We start from the raw sequence: 15,476 nt of genomic DNA, 5'->3' as shown, positions 1-15,476 counted from the left end.
GGTTGTTAGAGATCAGTCATCTCAGCTACAGACATCTCTGCAGCAGTTCCTCAGGGTAGTGTGCCAGCCCTAACCATTTTCAGCTTGCTTTATTCATGACTTTCCTTCACTTATGACTTCATAAGTGGAGATGGTTGCTGTGCAATGTTCAGTACTATTTGTAACACCTCATACTGATGTAGTGCATGTCTAAATGCAGTAAAATCTGAACAATACCTGGGTTTGGGCTGGCAAATCGCAGGTAACATTTGTAGCATACAAATGGCAGGCAATGATCATCTCCAACAAAAGAGAATCTAACCATCTATTAATTAACTAACCTATACCTGTCCAAGTGACTGTTGCTTTGTCCCAGATTATCATTGTTTAAAAAGCAGTCAAAGCCAAATAGAATGGCCTAAAGTTGCTTAGTTTATCCTTGCACTTCCTTTCTGAGAGTTTAAAGCCAGTATCTCCACTGTCCATATCCTGAGGGTTATCGTTGACCGGAAACTGAACTGGATTAGCTGCATAAATATAATGGTTTGGAAGAACAGGTCAGAGGCTAGGAATTCTGCAGCAAGGAGCTCACCCTGACTCACCAAGCCCTGGCCACTATCTGCAAGGCACAGGTCAGGAGGGTAATCCAACTTGCCTAGATGGGTGCAGCTCCAACAACATTCTAGAAGCTTGACACTATCCAGGACAAAGTAGCCTGCACGAATGGTACCATGTGCATGCCCACCAGTACTGGTGCTCAATACCAGCAGTGCATGCCATCTGAAAGATACACTGCAGAAATTCATTCCAAATCCACGACCATTTCCATCTATAAGGACAAGGGCAGCAGGTACTTGGGGAAACCAGCAGCTGAAATTTTCCCTCCAAGCCACTCACCATCCTAATTTGGGAATGCATCACCATTCCTTTGTGTCACTGGGTCAAAATCCTGAAACTCCCCTCTCAGTATTGTGGGTTACCTACACCAAATGATTGTAGCGGTTCAAAAAGGCAGAGCACCACCACCTTCTCCAGGGCATCTAGAACATAGAACATAGAACATTACAGCGCAGTACAGGCCCTTCGGCCCTCAATGTTGCGCCGACCTGTGAAACCAATCTGAAGCCCATCTAACCTAAACTATTCCATTATCATCCATATCTTTATCCAATGACCATTTAAATGCCCTTAAAGTTGGCGAGTCAACTATTTTTGCAGGCAAGGCATTCCACGCCCTTACTACTCTGAGTAAAGAACAATAGAGACGAAGAATAAATGCTGGCCCAGCCAACAATGCCCTCATCCTATGAATGATTAAAAAGAACTTCAGGTCCAGACTCTACAGTATTCATTGCTGCGGGAAATGATATAAATTTGTCAAAGGTGGGATGTAGCACAAAGCCACCCTCAGTTGTTTGCATCATTGACCTGAACTTGTCTCAAGCGATTCAATGAGCTATCCAATGGGTTGCAAGCAATACCCTAGAAAGAATCACTGCTCCCAATAATGAATGGGGAGATAATGTAAACATGAAATACATGTTTACATATTTCATTGAAAACTAATTCACTTTTTAAAATTACAGAAATGAAAATGAAAGAGCCAAACTTCACATTGAAGAGAGTTTTTAAAGTAGAAAATACAGGACAACTTCCAGTTCTTGTCAAGTCTATGGAAATTAGTGGATACATCTGTGAAGGATATGGCTTCAAAGTTGTAAACTGTCAAGAGTTTGCACTAAAACCGAATGCCTCTAAAGACATTATTATATTGTGAGTCCTTCTGTTTATTTTGGTTTGGTTTTATTTCGGCTCTTTTGGAGGGCTGTTCAACCCACACATCCTTGACAATACTACAGCATATTTAATTTGGAAATGTAATTTCTTTTCCTAAGGGAGCTCTAGGTCGATGGACTGATTCAATGAGCTGCTTTCATTATTGAGGTTTAAGAACTTAATGTTGCCTACTTACAATGCATTTTTCAAACACACATCTGCAACCCTATAATAAAATAGTCATTATTATAACCAGCAGCTAACTTTTTTTTTGTGAAGACGCAGATCATAGGAGAGGCGCTTTTAAAAAAGAAAGCGTTTTGCTATCAGTCAGCATAATGAAATAACAGCCATAAATCTGTGAACATCTTAACAGGTGACTAAAATCGTTCTATCGTTTACATTATTGAAGTGTACCTAGATCTGCATGACTAAAGGATGCATTTGTGATGCTTTAGTCTTTTAATGTTAATTTTTAGTGTTAAATAGCTTTATGGTCATGATCTGTATTGTACCTGATGTTTTTATTTTCAGGTTTACACCAGATTTCACTGCCTCCAGAGTTATCCGTGAACTAAGATTTATCACAGCAGGAGGCTCCCAATTTGTTTTCATATTAAATGCATCACTTCCTTATCATATGTTGGCAACATGTGCAGAGGCCCTACCTAGACCTAACTGGGAGCTGGGACTGTATGTGATCATCTCAGGAATAATGAGGTATCTTTGCTTATATACGTACCTTGATATTTTATTTGTTAACTGCTTAATTGGTGAAATCCCTCACCATATTTTCTAAACAAAGCAAATGAGGAATCTACATCTCTGGAAGTTCTGCTTGCTCAATAGAGGGGCACCCCATTACATAAGGACAAAGAACTCTAGTACAATTTTGCAGAGTGAAGACTTTTGGAATGTGTACAATCAAATGGTGTACGGAGTAAGATCTCTGCTGCTTACCTATCAAAAGATGTTTCAGGGCAATTTGAAGTAGAGTTTAAAGAATATCACCTTCAAGTGATAGTCTTGCCACATAGATCAGCTAGTCTCGTTTACAAATGGAGCTATGACCTGATGGACTGTCTGGTTCAAGCATCAACATGAGATTGACCTTGACTTTGTCTGAATGGTCTTTATCTGTTTTGTCATCTTGAAGACACCAAGATTCTAAGTGGAGTCTGTTTATGTCTGCCCCACATTTGGAAGCTTTCTTGCTATTTGGTTAATAAGTATTTTAAAAAGCATGAATATGAACACTGAAAATATAATAGGTGCTAAAATGACTTCTTTCTGAGCAGTATAGAGCAGTCCTTAGTGACTCTGGTTTTTCAAACTAAAATTCAAATATCTGCGGAAAGTGTATTGAAAAGGAGTTAGTTTGCAATGTGTTTCATTATTTAGTTTGTAATAATTCATTCCTTTTCCAGTGTTTTGTTCCTTTTGGTGATTGGAACAGCTTATTTAGAAGCTCAAGGAATATGGGGGCCCTTCAGAAGGCGTCTGTCTTTGGAGGGGTCCAATCCTCCCCTTGACTTGGGTAGGACATTTGATCTCAGGAGAATAGTTGGTATTTCATCAGATGGAAAGTAAGTATAATACTCTTGGCTTGAATTTGTTTTTCATTTGGAGCTTTTGGAATATATTACTTGCATTGATCTGATTGCACCTTTTATTAGAGGCAACATTGTACCCACCGCCCCCCCCCCGCCCAATCTATACTACTTGGCTTTATGTTGGTTGTTTTGAGTGTGGGAATTGCTGTGATATCAGGGGTGATATGCTATGCAACACCATGTGGTCTTTGCTTTGAGGATTAATTTGAGTTTTGTCCTGTCAGATGAGCAAAGTGTCATAATATATTTTCATTGGTGGCATGCATGTTAAAATAATCAGACTGCCAAAGTCATCTTTGTGAAACCTTTTTAGACTCCTTCATCCTACAAGGGTCCGATTATCCTAGAACATAGAAACATAAGAATTGCGAGGCAAGAAAAGACTACCACCTTGGTAGTCACATAATACAACAATAATGAAGTTGTTGATTAATCATGGCAATCTCTGTCAATTAGTCTGCAACAGACACAGAAATGAGGTGAGAATCACCAGAGATGGAAATGTTAGGAGCCATGAGTGCAAATTCATTGATTTCTCTCAAGTGAGCTATATTTTACCATATGTCTCCTATACTTATCCCAAAGTATTCTCTGAATAATGAATCTAATATGCATATGAAGTAAGCATACCATCTACTTTCACTTTTCTTCCTACAAAGCCCTGCACATAAGTTTGTTGATTGCTCTAAGTAATGTTTAATCAGATTAGTTTTGAATTTAACTTCCTTTAAGTGTAAGCTGTAGTCTAATTCTGACAGGAACATGTTTGAACAAATAACAAGATTGGGGACGTGGGTGTTTTTTTTTTTAAACCAGTACTTGATCCCATTGTACTGTTTAAAATTTGATCAAGTATTATTCCCTCCTCCTTTCTTGTACTTACTTCTTGTGCATCTGAAGTTTTAAACTTGTGCAGTATTTATTCTGCAGCAGTAGGAGCCTGATGGTGGGCAGATGAGAGAACATGCCCACATTGTTCTTGTCACTAGATAACCAAATGTTATTGGTTCTGTACATTTGCATCCACATTTGTTAGCCATGCCATTCTCCAATAGGGTTGATGGGCTTTTTGACTGTGCTTCATGCTCAAACGTTCAACACTGAACTTTTTTTTTTGTATCCATGATACAAGCCTATTTTGCGGTGTTAAAATCTGTTAATAAACACTTGCAAAGTATTTTTAATCTTGTGTAGTTGATGGTTCCGTAGTAATAGTTGCATGACCTTAGCAGTAGTATCTTACAATAAATTCTACTTGTACAATTGATTTTATTACTGCTTTGGTTTTAATGCACCAATGACATACTGAGTAATCTGTTTGTGCTCAAATATAGATTTTGGTTAAGTAAAACAACCTAAAGTCCTTTAATATCTATTTTTTTTATTGTCTTCAGTTTAAATGCACTTGGATCAGATTCAAATCACAATTCTTCAAGAGGAGTATTTGGAGGAGGTGGTTCTTCTAGACCCAGTGCAGCCAACCACAAGCAGTTCTCTGCTGCATCACAGTTGCACAGTAACAGAAACTCTTTAGAATTTGAAAATCCAAAACTAAAAAACAATTTTGCAAATAACTCAAATAGCACTGGTAGAACATCTACCCCAACAGTATCCAGTACATCTGCTACAAAAGTAAATGCCATTGTTTCTGAGGCAAATCCACCCCAGAGCCAGACAAACAGGCGAACCAAGATGTCGAGACAGCTTCACCAAACACACCAGCAACAGGCACAAATACAACCAGATCTACAGTCATTATCACAATTACCAGCAGTGCCTCAGCAACAGGAGCAGCATAATGAGAACACTGTTTCACATTCATCACCTGTTACTTCATGTACAGACAATGCAAATACAAGGCACAGCTCAGAGGACTCTGATATTACGAGCTTCGGAGATACAGTGGATAGAGATTGTGAATTACCTGAATCCCCAACATTAGATGTCTTTACAGAACAGCCTCCATCTCCAGCATCAAAAACTAAAGGTAATAATGTTTTGAGAGAACAACTTGCATTTTTATAGTACCTTTTGATAAAGGAGAAATGTCCCAACATCTTTCACAAAAGCGCAAGAGAAACTTGTGTCGAATCAAAGTAGGTTGTCATTTTCAGTGGTGTTTAGAAAACAGTTGATCTCATTGAAACATAAAATTCTGATGAGGGCTAAATCGTGGTCAATGCTGATAAGAGGTTTCTCTGGCTGAAGCTGCTAAAACCCGGCATTAGGACCAACATGAGAAATTCCTTCACTGAGGGCAATGAATTTTTGTAATTCTTTTATCTCCGGGCTATAGATGGGTATGTTCAAGTCTGAGATTGATTTTTGGGCACTGTGGCAATAGAGGAATATGAGGATAGGTTGAAAAAGAGCTGATATAGAATTTCAACTGTCAACAGCCTTGGGGCATTATGTTTATCATTTTTATTTCTCATGTCCTTATATTAGCAGGTATGACCAAAATCTTTGCCAAGTTCTTAGTTTTAGGGGAGAGAAGTTGATATGCTTGCCATAAAACTAGTCAGCTGAATGCCTGGCTGCTCATATAGAAGCAAAATACTGCAAATGTTGGAAATTTAAAATAGAAACAAAGTGCTGAAAAAACTGTAAGCATATCTGGAAACATCTGTGGAAAGCAAAATGGCTAATGTTTCATCCCAGAATAGTATGGCTCCTAAAGTTGGGGCCCATCTCCTTAGGGCTGGAGAGGAACTTGGATTGGGATTGGGAGTGGAAGTGGAAGGAGAAGATCAAAATATGGCCATAAATGTTTATACCAGCAACATAGGACCAGAAGGGAGATTTTGCTGAAAGAATTTGATCAGTTAGGTAAATTAGAGGATAGAACCTCCAAGGTAGTGATCTTGGGGTTACTACCTGAGCCACTGGCATAGGGTAAATAATGTCAAGGAGTTAAATGCATGACTCAACAATTGTGGGTGGAATGAGTTTCTGTTCATCAGGTACTGGCACCAATACTGGCGTTAGGAGGAAACTTTTAGTGGGATAGGCTTCACTTACTGTGCTGAGGTTAGTGTCCCGAAACTGAATAACAAGAGCTTTACACTGGTTGGGGTTGGGTAGGCGGTGGGGAGGGGTGCGGTTGGGGGTTTGGGGGGAGTTGTAGGCTTACAAAGTAGAAGGACATGGCAGCAGACAGCACTGCAGGGCGGCTATTTTAGATAATGACATCCGTTGTGGGACAAGTAGAGACAGTATAGAAACACCAACAAAGGCAAAATTTAATGCCTCTTAAATACGTATGGTATTCTAAGCAAAATAACTAAATAGGAGTGATGTTATAGCTGCTATGGGACATCAAAGCTGGGATCTAAATATTCATGAGTATCTGACTTTTTGAAAGGGCAGGCTGAAGGTAAGGTTAGAGTAGTTTTGCTAGTACAAGATGGCATAAGTGCAATCGCAAAAAATTATCTTGAATTGAAGATATGGGAGAAGGTAATAAATAACCAAAGGAAGACAACACTGATGGGAGCAGTTAATCAGTCTCCTAACAGGAGCCTTTTGGTATTATGCAACAAGTCTGATGTAATAAGGGCATATAAAAGTGTCAACACGTTAATCGTGGGTGGGTTTAATCATGTCGATTTGGGGAAAATCAAAGTAGCAAAGATAGCCATGAGGAGGAATTAGGAGTGGATTTGGGATAGTTTCATGGGACAGTATTTTCAGAGTCTCATTGGAGATCACACTATTTTGGACCTGTAATGAGGCAGGTTTAATAAGTGAATCAATAAAAAGATTTACCTAGGAAATTATGAATGTAACATGACAGAATTTAATATTTAGTTTGAGAATGAAAAACTTAGGTTAGAAAAGCTTTTAAACTTAAATAAGGGTAATTGTGAAGAAATGAGGATAGAGTTGGCTGAAGTAAGTTTACCAGAAAGGAGATTGAGGGACACTTGCAGTCAGTTAAGAAAATAGTTCATGACTCACAAGGTGTACCTCAGTGAGGAAGAAGGATTTGAGGAAGGAGGTAAACCAACCATAGTTAAGGAAAGCATCAAATTGTATGTTTTTTTTCTTTCAAATGTGTCAAAGATTAGTAATAAGCCAGAGATTTTGGAAAGTTTTAAAAACCAAAAGCTGATGACCAGAAAAATAATTCTTTGAGTATGTAAAAAGGGAGGGGAAGGAGGTGAGGGGGTAAAGTGAACTTAGGCCCCTTCCAGAATGAGGTTGGGGAGCTAATAGTGGGGAACCAGAGGAATGGAATAAATTCTTTGCATCAGTCTTCACAGCAGAAGAAACTGACTGCATTTCAAAAATACTAAATCTCCAGAATAAAAGAGGAGGAAATAAATCTAGTGACAATTCACTAGAGGAAATGAACTCCGGGGAGTTGTGAGACTAAAGAGTAATACATCCCCTGGACCTGATAATGCATCATAGGATATTAACGGAAGTAACTACAGAGGTAGTGAATGCATTGGTAGTGATGGTCCAGGAATCCTTAGATTCTGGAAAAAAATCCCTCAGGAGTGGAAAACTGCCATTGTAACACCCTGAGAATGTACTATTGCCACATTTGTGAATGGTACAGAAATATGTGGGACAGCAAGTAGTGAAGATGACCCAAGGAGTCCACAAAAGAATATAGGTTGATTAAGGGAGCATGCCAAAAATTTGGCAAATGGAATACAATGTGGGAAAATGTGAGGTTATTCACTGACAGGAAGAAAAGAGGAGCTGAATATTGTTTAAAGGGGCAAAGACTGCAGAAAGGTGTAGCACGGAGTTTTGGGTCCTTGTGCATAAATTAGAATGCTAGCATACGAGTTCAGCAGATAAATAGGGAAAGCAAATGAAATGAATGCTGCTTTGCTCCATTCCTTTTGAAAATTTTTTTTAAAAAAAGGAAGTCTTGCTAAAACTATGCACTAGTCGGACCACAAACAAAAACAGAAATTGCTGGAAAAGCTCAGCAGGTCTAGCAGCATCTGTGGAGAGAAAGCAGAGTTAACGTTTTGGGTCCAGTGATCCTTCCTCCAAACTAGTTAGACCACACCTGGAATACTGTGGCCAGCTGTGGTCCCCTCATTGAAGGAAAGAGGTACCTGCATTGTTGGTAGTCCAGAGAAGGTTCACTAAGTTGATCCTGGCAACGGAGGGGCATTCCTGTGATGTAAGATTGAGTGGTGTTAGGCCTGTGTACTTATTGCAGTTTATGAAAAATGAGAGAAGGCCTTCTTGAAACATGCATGATGCTTAAGAGGTTTGACAGGGTAGATGAGGAGAGGTTGTTATCCCTTGTGGGATACTCTAATCATAGAGAATGTAATTTGAGTAGGTGGAGGGGTACCCATTTAGGACAGATGAGGAATTGTTCTGTCTGAATCAATGGAGTTCTGTCAAAGCTGGGTTATTAACTATAATGAAACCATCCTTTTTCCTAGCCACCATCGTTTTTGAAGAATGGTCACCGGACCTGAAATGTTGACTCTACTTTCTCAGCACAGATGCTGTCAGACCTGCTGTGACTTTCCAGTAATTTGTTTTTGTTTCAGATTTCCAGCATCTGCAGTTCTTTCACTTTTTTTGTCATTGCGTATATCAAGGCTGAGAGACGACTTTAATCAATAATGTGGAGGGTTGTGGGGAATTGATAGGAAAGTAGAGTTGAAGATTATTGGTTCAGCCATGATCTCGTTGGTGGAGCAAGCCCGAAGGGTTTGAATGGCCTTCGGCTCCTATGTCTACGACCAGAAGTGTACACAATACTAAAGTGAGGTGATTTGTGTGAATGGTTGGTAGCATTGAAGGCATTTTTGCAAATAAATGCAAAATACTGTGGATGCCAGAGATCTGAAATAAACAAGTGCTGGAGAAACTTGCCATGTCTAGCAGCATCTGTGAAGAGAGAAACAGTTAATATTTTGAGTTCAGTTTTACAATTTTAAGCAATAAGATCATTTTAAGTTTTTAAGGCATTGGAATCAATATAGATCAGCAAGGACAAGTGATTGGAATTTAATGGCATACTCCTGTTCCTAAGCCATGTGTTTCTTTGTGGTATAGATACAGTAGCATTTGAGATATGAAGTAAAGAATGGGTGGCTGCCCAGGATAACCATTGAATATGCAATCTGAGTGACATACATGATTTAAGTGAAAAGTGAGCCAAGGCAACACAGTCGAGAGAGAAGTTAGAGGTGAAATTGTTAGCTCTGTGATGGATAAGATTTTTGGTCTGAAACTGCTCGAAGTCATGTAGTTCATTACAGGCTGTACCATATATTCATTTCAATATGGTTGGGGAGCCCAGCAACATTAATGAAAGGGAATGGTACTATGAGTGTTTTTGAAGATTATGCCTTTGGTCTTAACCTTTTGTCTTGAGCTATAATTATCTCTGTGCAACAAGCAGATTAACATATACGTCAAAGCAGGAAATAGAGAAATGGAATTTAGTACGCTTTGCATGCAGCAGCTGACCCCAAGTCATCGCACAATGCATGTGAATGAGGAAGAGGAGAGAACACTGAATCCTCTAGAGACTATATAAAGGTAACACTGAGAGCAGGAAGAGAAATAACTCCTTGTATTGCTGCTCTTGCAGCCAGATAGGTTGAGTGAATCAGATAAGAAAGGAACCTAAGTAACAGTCCCAATAAGCTGGACAATGAAGCAGAAATGGTCAAGTAACATGATCTTGCTCCAAAGAAGAATGAATGAATGACTGTCGCAGTTACAGGAATTCTGTTTGTGACTTTGGGGCCTGCCTATGTGCAAAGATGAAAACCGTAACTGAAGAAATTTAAACAGAGCTCTAGTAGAGATGGGCACAAGTTTGGAAAGTAACAAGGCTTTGAAGAGGGAAGGGTAATTTGAGATAGTAAGGCAATTTACATAAACCTGTAGTGTCTTTTTGAGGAAAGAGTTATAGCCATTTGATGATGTGGCAGACAGTAGCTGAGGAGAAGAAACTATTTACATTCAGTTAGCTAGAAGATCAGCATGTTTTTTGGCTATTGGGATCAAGGTGCAGATATCATGGGCAAGTGTTTGGGAGGAGAACAATAGAGGGTATTAATAGAGGGTATTAATAGATGTTATCAACCCAATGACAATGTTCATGAGCATCTCACTTCATTAATATGAAGTAGTTGAAAGTATTTTAATGTGCTATTTGGCTGTGAAGACAAGAGCCAGAAATTATATTGGCATTTCAGACTGCTCTGGTGTGTAGTTGCTTTGGGAGAAAAGTGAATCTACTTGGGCATGGTGGTTCACATCAAGTGATGTGATGAACATCCACAAGGTACATTCAACTCTGTACCATTTGAATTAAAAGGAATATGAGGACATTGATTGGAAATAACTAGGATTGAAGTGTGTACAAAATGGGCATGGATTCTAGAATGACCAAGCAAATTAGCTGTTGCCAAGTATTATGGGAAATGGTATGCCAAAGGCATAAGTGGTGGTGTAAATGGCTAGTGGAACAGGTTTTGTTTTGGACAGATGCAAAATGAAGGGATTTGAAGGATGTGGGTGTTGAGGTGATTATAAGTAAGTGGTTGAAAAATTACCTTGTTAGTTGTTGAGATGCTTAAAGTAAGGAGACCCTAGTAGACAGCAAGGTCAATGGTTGGCCATGAGTAGTGCAGAAAAGATTTATAAGGAGGGCATTAAATTTAGACGGTCCCAGGAACAAGGTGGAAAACAAAATTGGGAATGCTTGGGATTTCTCAAATTCGGGACGGAGTTTAAATTTTCAAGTTGTTGCCCTTACACAAGACACTTGATACAGTGGCACTGAGAATTGCATGAAAAAATTATAATTATAATTACAATTGGCTTGTACACAAAAATATGGGAAATTGAAGTGTTATGTTTCCATCACACTATGACTTGTATTCATTATGAAATTTAACACTGTATAATTTTGCATATTTATAATAATAATTAGTATTATGTTCAATTGCTCTGCAAATTATTTTTTTGAAAAAAGACCTAACCTGGTGTCTGCATGTTACTAAAGGGCTCTGCAATTGTAGCAAGATATCTTTGCTGTGAGCATTAAGGAGTAGTAAAGGCCAGCGTACAACTTGCCTTCTCAATTGCCTCTACCTACATGTTAACTTTTAAATAACACGTGAACGCAGGCATCCTGGTCCCTTTGAAATTCAATGCTTCCCAGCCCCTCTCCATTTCAGAAACACTTTGCATTCTATTTTTCCTACCAAAGTGCAAGATCTCTCTGATTTCTCCACATCCTATTCCATATGCCACATTTTTGGCCTCCAATTTTTAGCCTCTCCAAATCCCCTTGAAGCATTTTTTGCACCTTCCCTTCATATTGCATTCTCACTTTGTTATGCCATCAATAAATTTGGAAATGTTACACTTAATCCCTACATCCGAACCATAAATTTAGATTTTAAATAACTGCTGTCCAAGCTCTAATCTTTGCAGTAATGCCTTAACACAGCCTGCCAACCTGAAAATGAACCATTTATTCTTACTGTTTTCTTTCCAAAGGTCAGTTCTCATTTGTTTATTTGCTCTGTTTTCCCTTTCTTAATCTTTCTCATAGCTGTCCTTTTTGTAGGATTCTGAACTTCACCCAATTCTCAGGCTTACCATTTTACAGCAAACTTGAGCCTCCTTCCTTTTGATCTAATAGAATTCTCTTTAAAGCCAAGGCTGGAACTTTTTCTTTTCTGCCTTGCCTTTTTGCCTAATAAATAAATATTAAATTTTAAACCAAAGAGCCACCTGCTGTCACATTTTTAATACTATAGCCTGTTTTGCTCCTTATAGGTTCATAGCTCCTTTGTTTAAATTTAAGACCCTAATTTCTGATTGAACTGCATCACTTCCAAATTTAATGTAAAATTCTATCATATTGTGGTCATTGTTTCCTAAAGATTCATTTGCAGCCAGATTATTTAGCACTTTTTCATTGCACAGTAGTTGATTTAAAATAACCTGTTCCCCAGTTGGCATTTCACCGTACTGATCTAAAAGTGTGAAGTGATTCATTTTGGAAGGTCGAATTTGAAAGCAAAATACAGGGTTAATGGCAAGATTCTTGGCAGTGTGGAGGAACAGAGGGATCTTGGGGTTAACATCCATAGATCCCTCAAAGTTGCTGTCCAAGTTGATAGGATTGTTAAGGCGTATGGTGTGTTGGCTTTCATCAGCAGGGGAATTGAGTTTGAGCCGCGAGCTTAGGCTACAGCTCTATAAAACCTTGGTCAGATCACACTTGGAATATTGTGTTCAGTTCCAGTCACCTCATCATAGGAAGGATGTGGAAGCTTTAGACAGGGTGCAGAGGAGATTTACCAGGATGCTGCCTGGACTGGAGGGCAGGTCTTAACGAGGGAATGTTGAGGGAGCTAGGGCATTTCTCATTGGAGCGAAGAAGGATGAGAGGTCACTTGATAGAGGTGTACAAGATGATGAGAGGCATAAATAGAGTGGATAGAAGAAGTTGCTATTGATACTGGAGTTTACAGAGCACTTAGAAGAAACGATACAACTGGCATGTGTCTCATCTGAGGAAGAAATGAGGCTCAAGATTACAAGCACTACATTCTAGAATGATTAGCTGGGGAACCGCCTCTCAACCAACGTGGGGAAACATATATATTTGTGCAGGATGATAACAGTAAAAGATGTTCAACTTTCTCAAATCAAGTAACAGTCCAATTGATCATCCAGAATAAGTCACACTGAAGCAGCTAGCTATTGATGTGGAATGAAAACAAAAAATAGGAAGGGAAGAAACCAAATTGACATGTAATTGCATGTGTTATTGGAGAGAAGAGCGATTCAAAGGGCTGCCCTTAACCTTGAACTTAGGGTGAGTGAATAGTCTTTTAAATGTCAGCAATCAGAATTCAACCATATGCTCTTTAGTGAGAGACGTGAATAAAATACAGTTAGCAGCTGGAATTGTTGGTTTCTACTAATTTAATGCAGAAGAATGTATTCTCAGGAGGTTCTCCAGGCAACAGCAAGTTTAGACCAGTTTTACCATAGCATTAATAATCTGTTCTGGATGGACTTCCAATCCATATGGGAATAATGTTGCTGGCACAGTCCACTCCTTGTAACGTGAGTCATGCTGTTTTTGAAGTATATCAAAGCTCAAAGACCAGCATGAATCCTGACCCCAGGTGTTTATTTAAGTTTCTTTTATTGTTGTAATAGCCTTGCTTAATCATACCTTTACTCTGGCCCAAATTAGAAGCCTGAGTTCTAAAAAGGTTTATACACAAGACCCTCCAAGTGCTCTTCCTGTCACTGTCCAATGAATAGTTCTGCAATGGGATTTGTCAGATTGCCTACTTTGGATTTTTACTGCACAAACATTTGGTATTTAATGGTCAGCCTTCTGTCTCTTTGTATACTTGTCTGCTGAAATTTCAGCTGTAATCTCAGTTTTAAAGTTAACGTAAGTTAGCGTTTTGGCACAGGTGCCTTTTTGCTTTGGCAAGAATAGCCACTGATCAAGCCAAAAAAGGCTTACATAAAACTCCATTGACACGTTGATTGCTTACAGACCTAGATGCAGCCGAATGAAATGGGTGATAATGCGCTTATTTCATTTTGCACCAAATTGACTATTGATCTTTGCAGGATATTTGGCTAAATTCCAACAGCTGTAAGAACTAGTCACCATATGTACTTGAAAGAAAAGGAGGAGTTTTTCAAGCAATCCAGGTTAGCTATTTTTCCTGAAGTGCATTGGACAACTACAGGACATGGCTATGCAATTGATTTGATGAAAATTAAATTGAGTTGGGCGTAACACCGCACATTAAAAGGTGACCAGAGATAATGAGCCCAAGTTTTTGTTTCCTTTTCATTATGACTGTGTAACATGCTTACAGCTGTCTATTCATTTGTAGACCAGACTAAGTTGCTGGTATTCAAAGCTACCATTAAAAGAATATGGCATGATTTTTCAGTTTTGAGAAATCTTTCATCTCACTGGATGACATGGGTATTGCTAGGACAAAACTCTTGTTATTTCTATGACCAATCCTGAACTGGGGAAGATAAATCGATCATAATGAATGCTGTCCAAAGAGTTGCTGATAGATCAATAACTGAAAACTAGCTCGACTCTTAAATGACTCCTCATTACTGGAAAATAATGAAATTATTTAGGTTAAATGACCTTTCTATCAATTTGACTTTTATTTGTAACTGCTAACGTGGGTTTTTCCAGGTTCGTAATTTGAGTACTGCGCTACTTTTAAACAAGTTTAAATGCTAGCTGAGATACTTGCTAGCACACCAACAAAAACATTTAAATCAACGATCCTTTAGGGTCGACTTTTTTTTTTATTTTGGTTTTGGCAATTCTTTCATATTCTCAAACTAATATGAAAATATATTTTTGCTCCTTTGACCACTTTCCAGGGCCAAGAAGATCAGTCTACTCTAAGTGGCTCACTCCCATTTCTTCAATCTTGTTTTGCACTAGAGTACTTTTGTACTTACCTACAGGCAAACAAGAAAAGCAGTATTTTTGATAGGATTAAATTTATCACTGTATCAGTACATTATGCCATGCAAGTCTGCGTAGTTAGTGAAAATGTATTGAGGATCCAAACCTAAGCCAACCAATATTTACTTGAATCTTGTTTGAATTTTCTTCTGACATTGTGAATTAATTTTCATCACAGGGAGAGTAAAATTGCAGCGCAAAGCTAAAGCACAGAAAAAACGTGAAGAGAAGGATAGAGATAGACGGGTAAAAGGGAAACCACAGGAGGATGAATTAAAAGATGCAGATAATGATGACAGCTCTTCCACCACCACTGAAACATCTAATCCAGATGTCGAATCACCCCTCAAGGAGGTTGGTTATTTGCAAATATGATCATTCCTACCTAGACATGGCAAAATTTTAAGAGCTTAATATTTTCCTGGTCTTTACTGAAATTCTATATCAAGTGATCTGCTCCGGGCACAGTGAGTTAATTCAACACTCTTTCAAAATGAGTGCAAGTGACTAATTTATCTCCCTTTCCAATTCATACGTTTCCTTCCAATGTAAGACACAGCACGTGCTTTTCCACAAAACCTTCACCATTGATACTTAGGCACCTCCATTTACTG

At 38.7% G+C, this 15,476-nt stretch overlaps 1 protein-coding gene across 1 annotated transcript in view; it reads left to right on the top strand.

Annotated features, from left to right (window-relative positions):
- Positions 1-15,476, top strand: part of tmem131 (transmembrane protein 131) — a 51,246-nt gene that overhangs the window by 17,997 nt on the left and 17,773 nt on the right. Inside the window, exons 14-18 of the mRNA XM_048597895.1 lie at positions 1,566-1,752; positions 2,290-2,475; positions 3,183-3,341; positions 4,763-5,355; positions 15,041-15,216. Coding sequence (XP_048453852.1) covers positions 1,566-1,752; positions 2,290-2,475; positions 3,183-3,341; positions 4,763-5,355; positions 15,041-15,216 — 1,301 coding nt within the window. The remainder of the gene's footprint in view (positions 1-1,565; positions 1,753-2,289; positions 2,476-3,182; positions 3,342-4,762; positions 5,356-15,040; positions 15,217-15,476) is intronic.

The sequence above is a fragment of the Rhincodon typus genome, chromosome 6 (genome assembly GCF_021869965.1).
Source record: "Rhincodon typus isolate 14 chromosome 6, sRhiTyp1.1, whole genome shotgun sequence".
NCBI lineage: Eukaryota > Metazoa > Chordata > Chondrichthyes > Orectolobiformes > Rhincodontidae > Rhincodon > Rhincodon typus.
The sequence above is the reverse complement of the archived record's forward strand: the minus strand, read 5'-3'. Positions and strand labels throughout refer to the sequence as shown.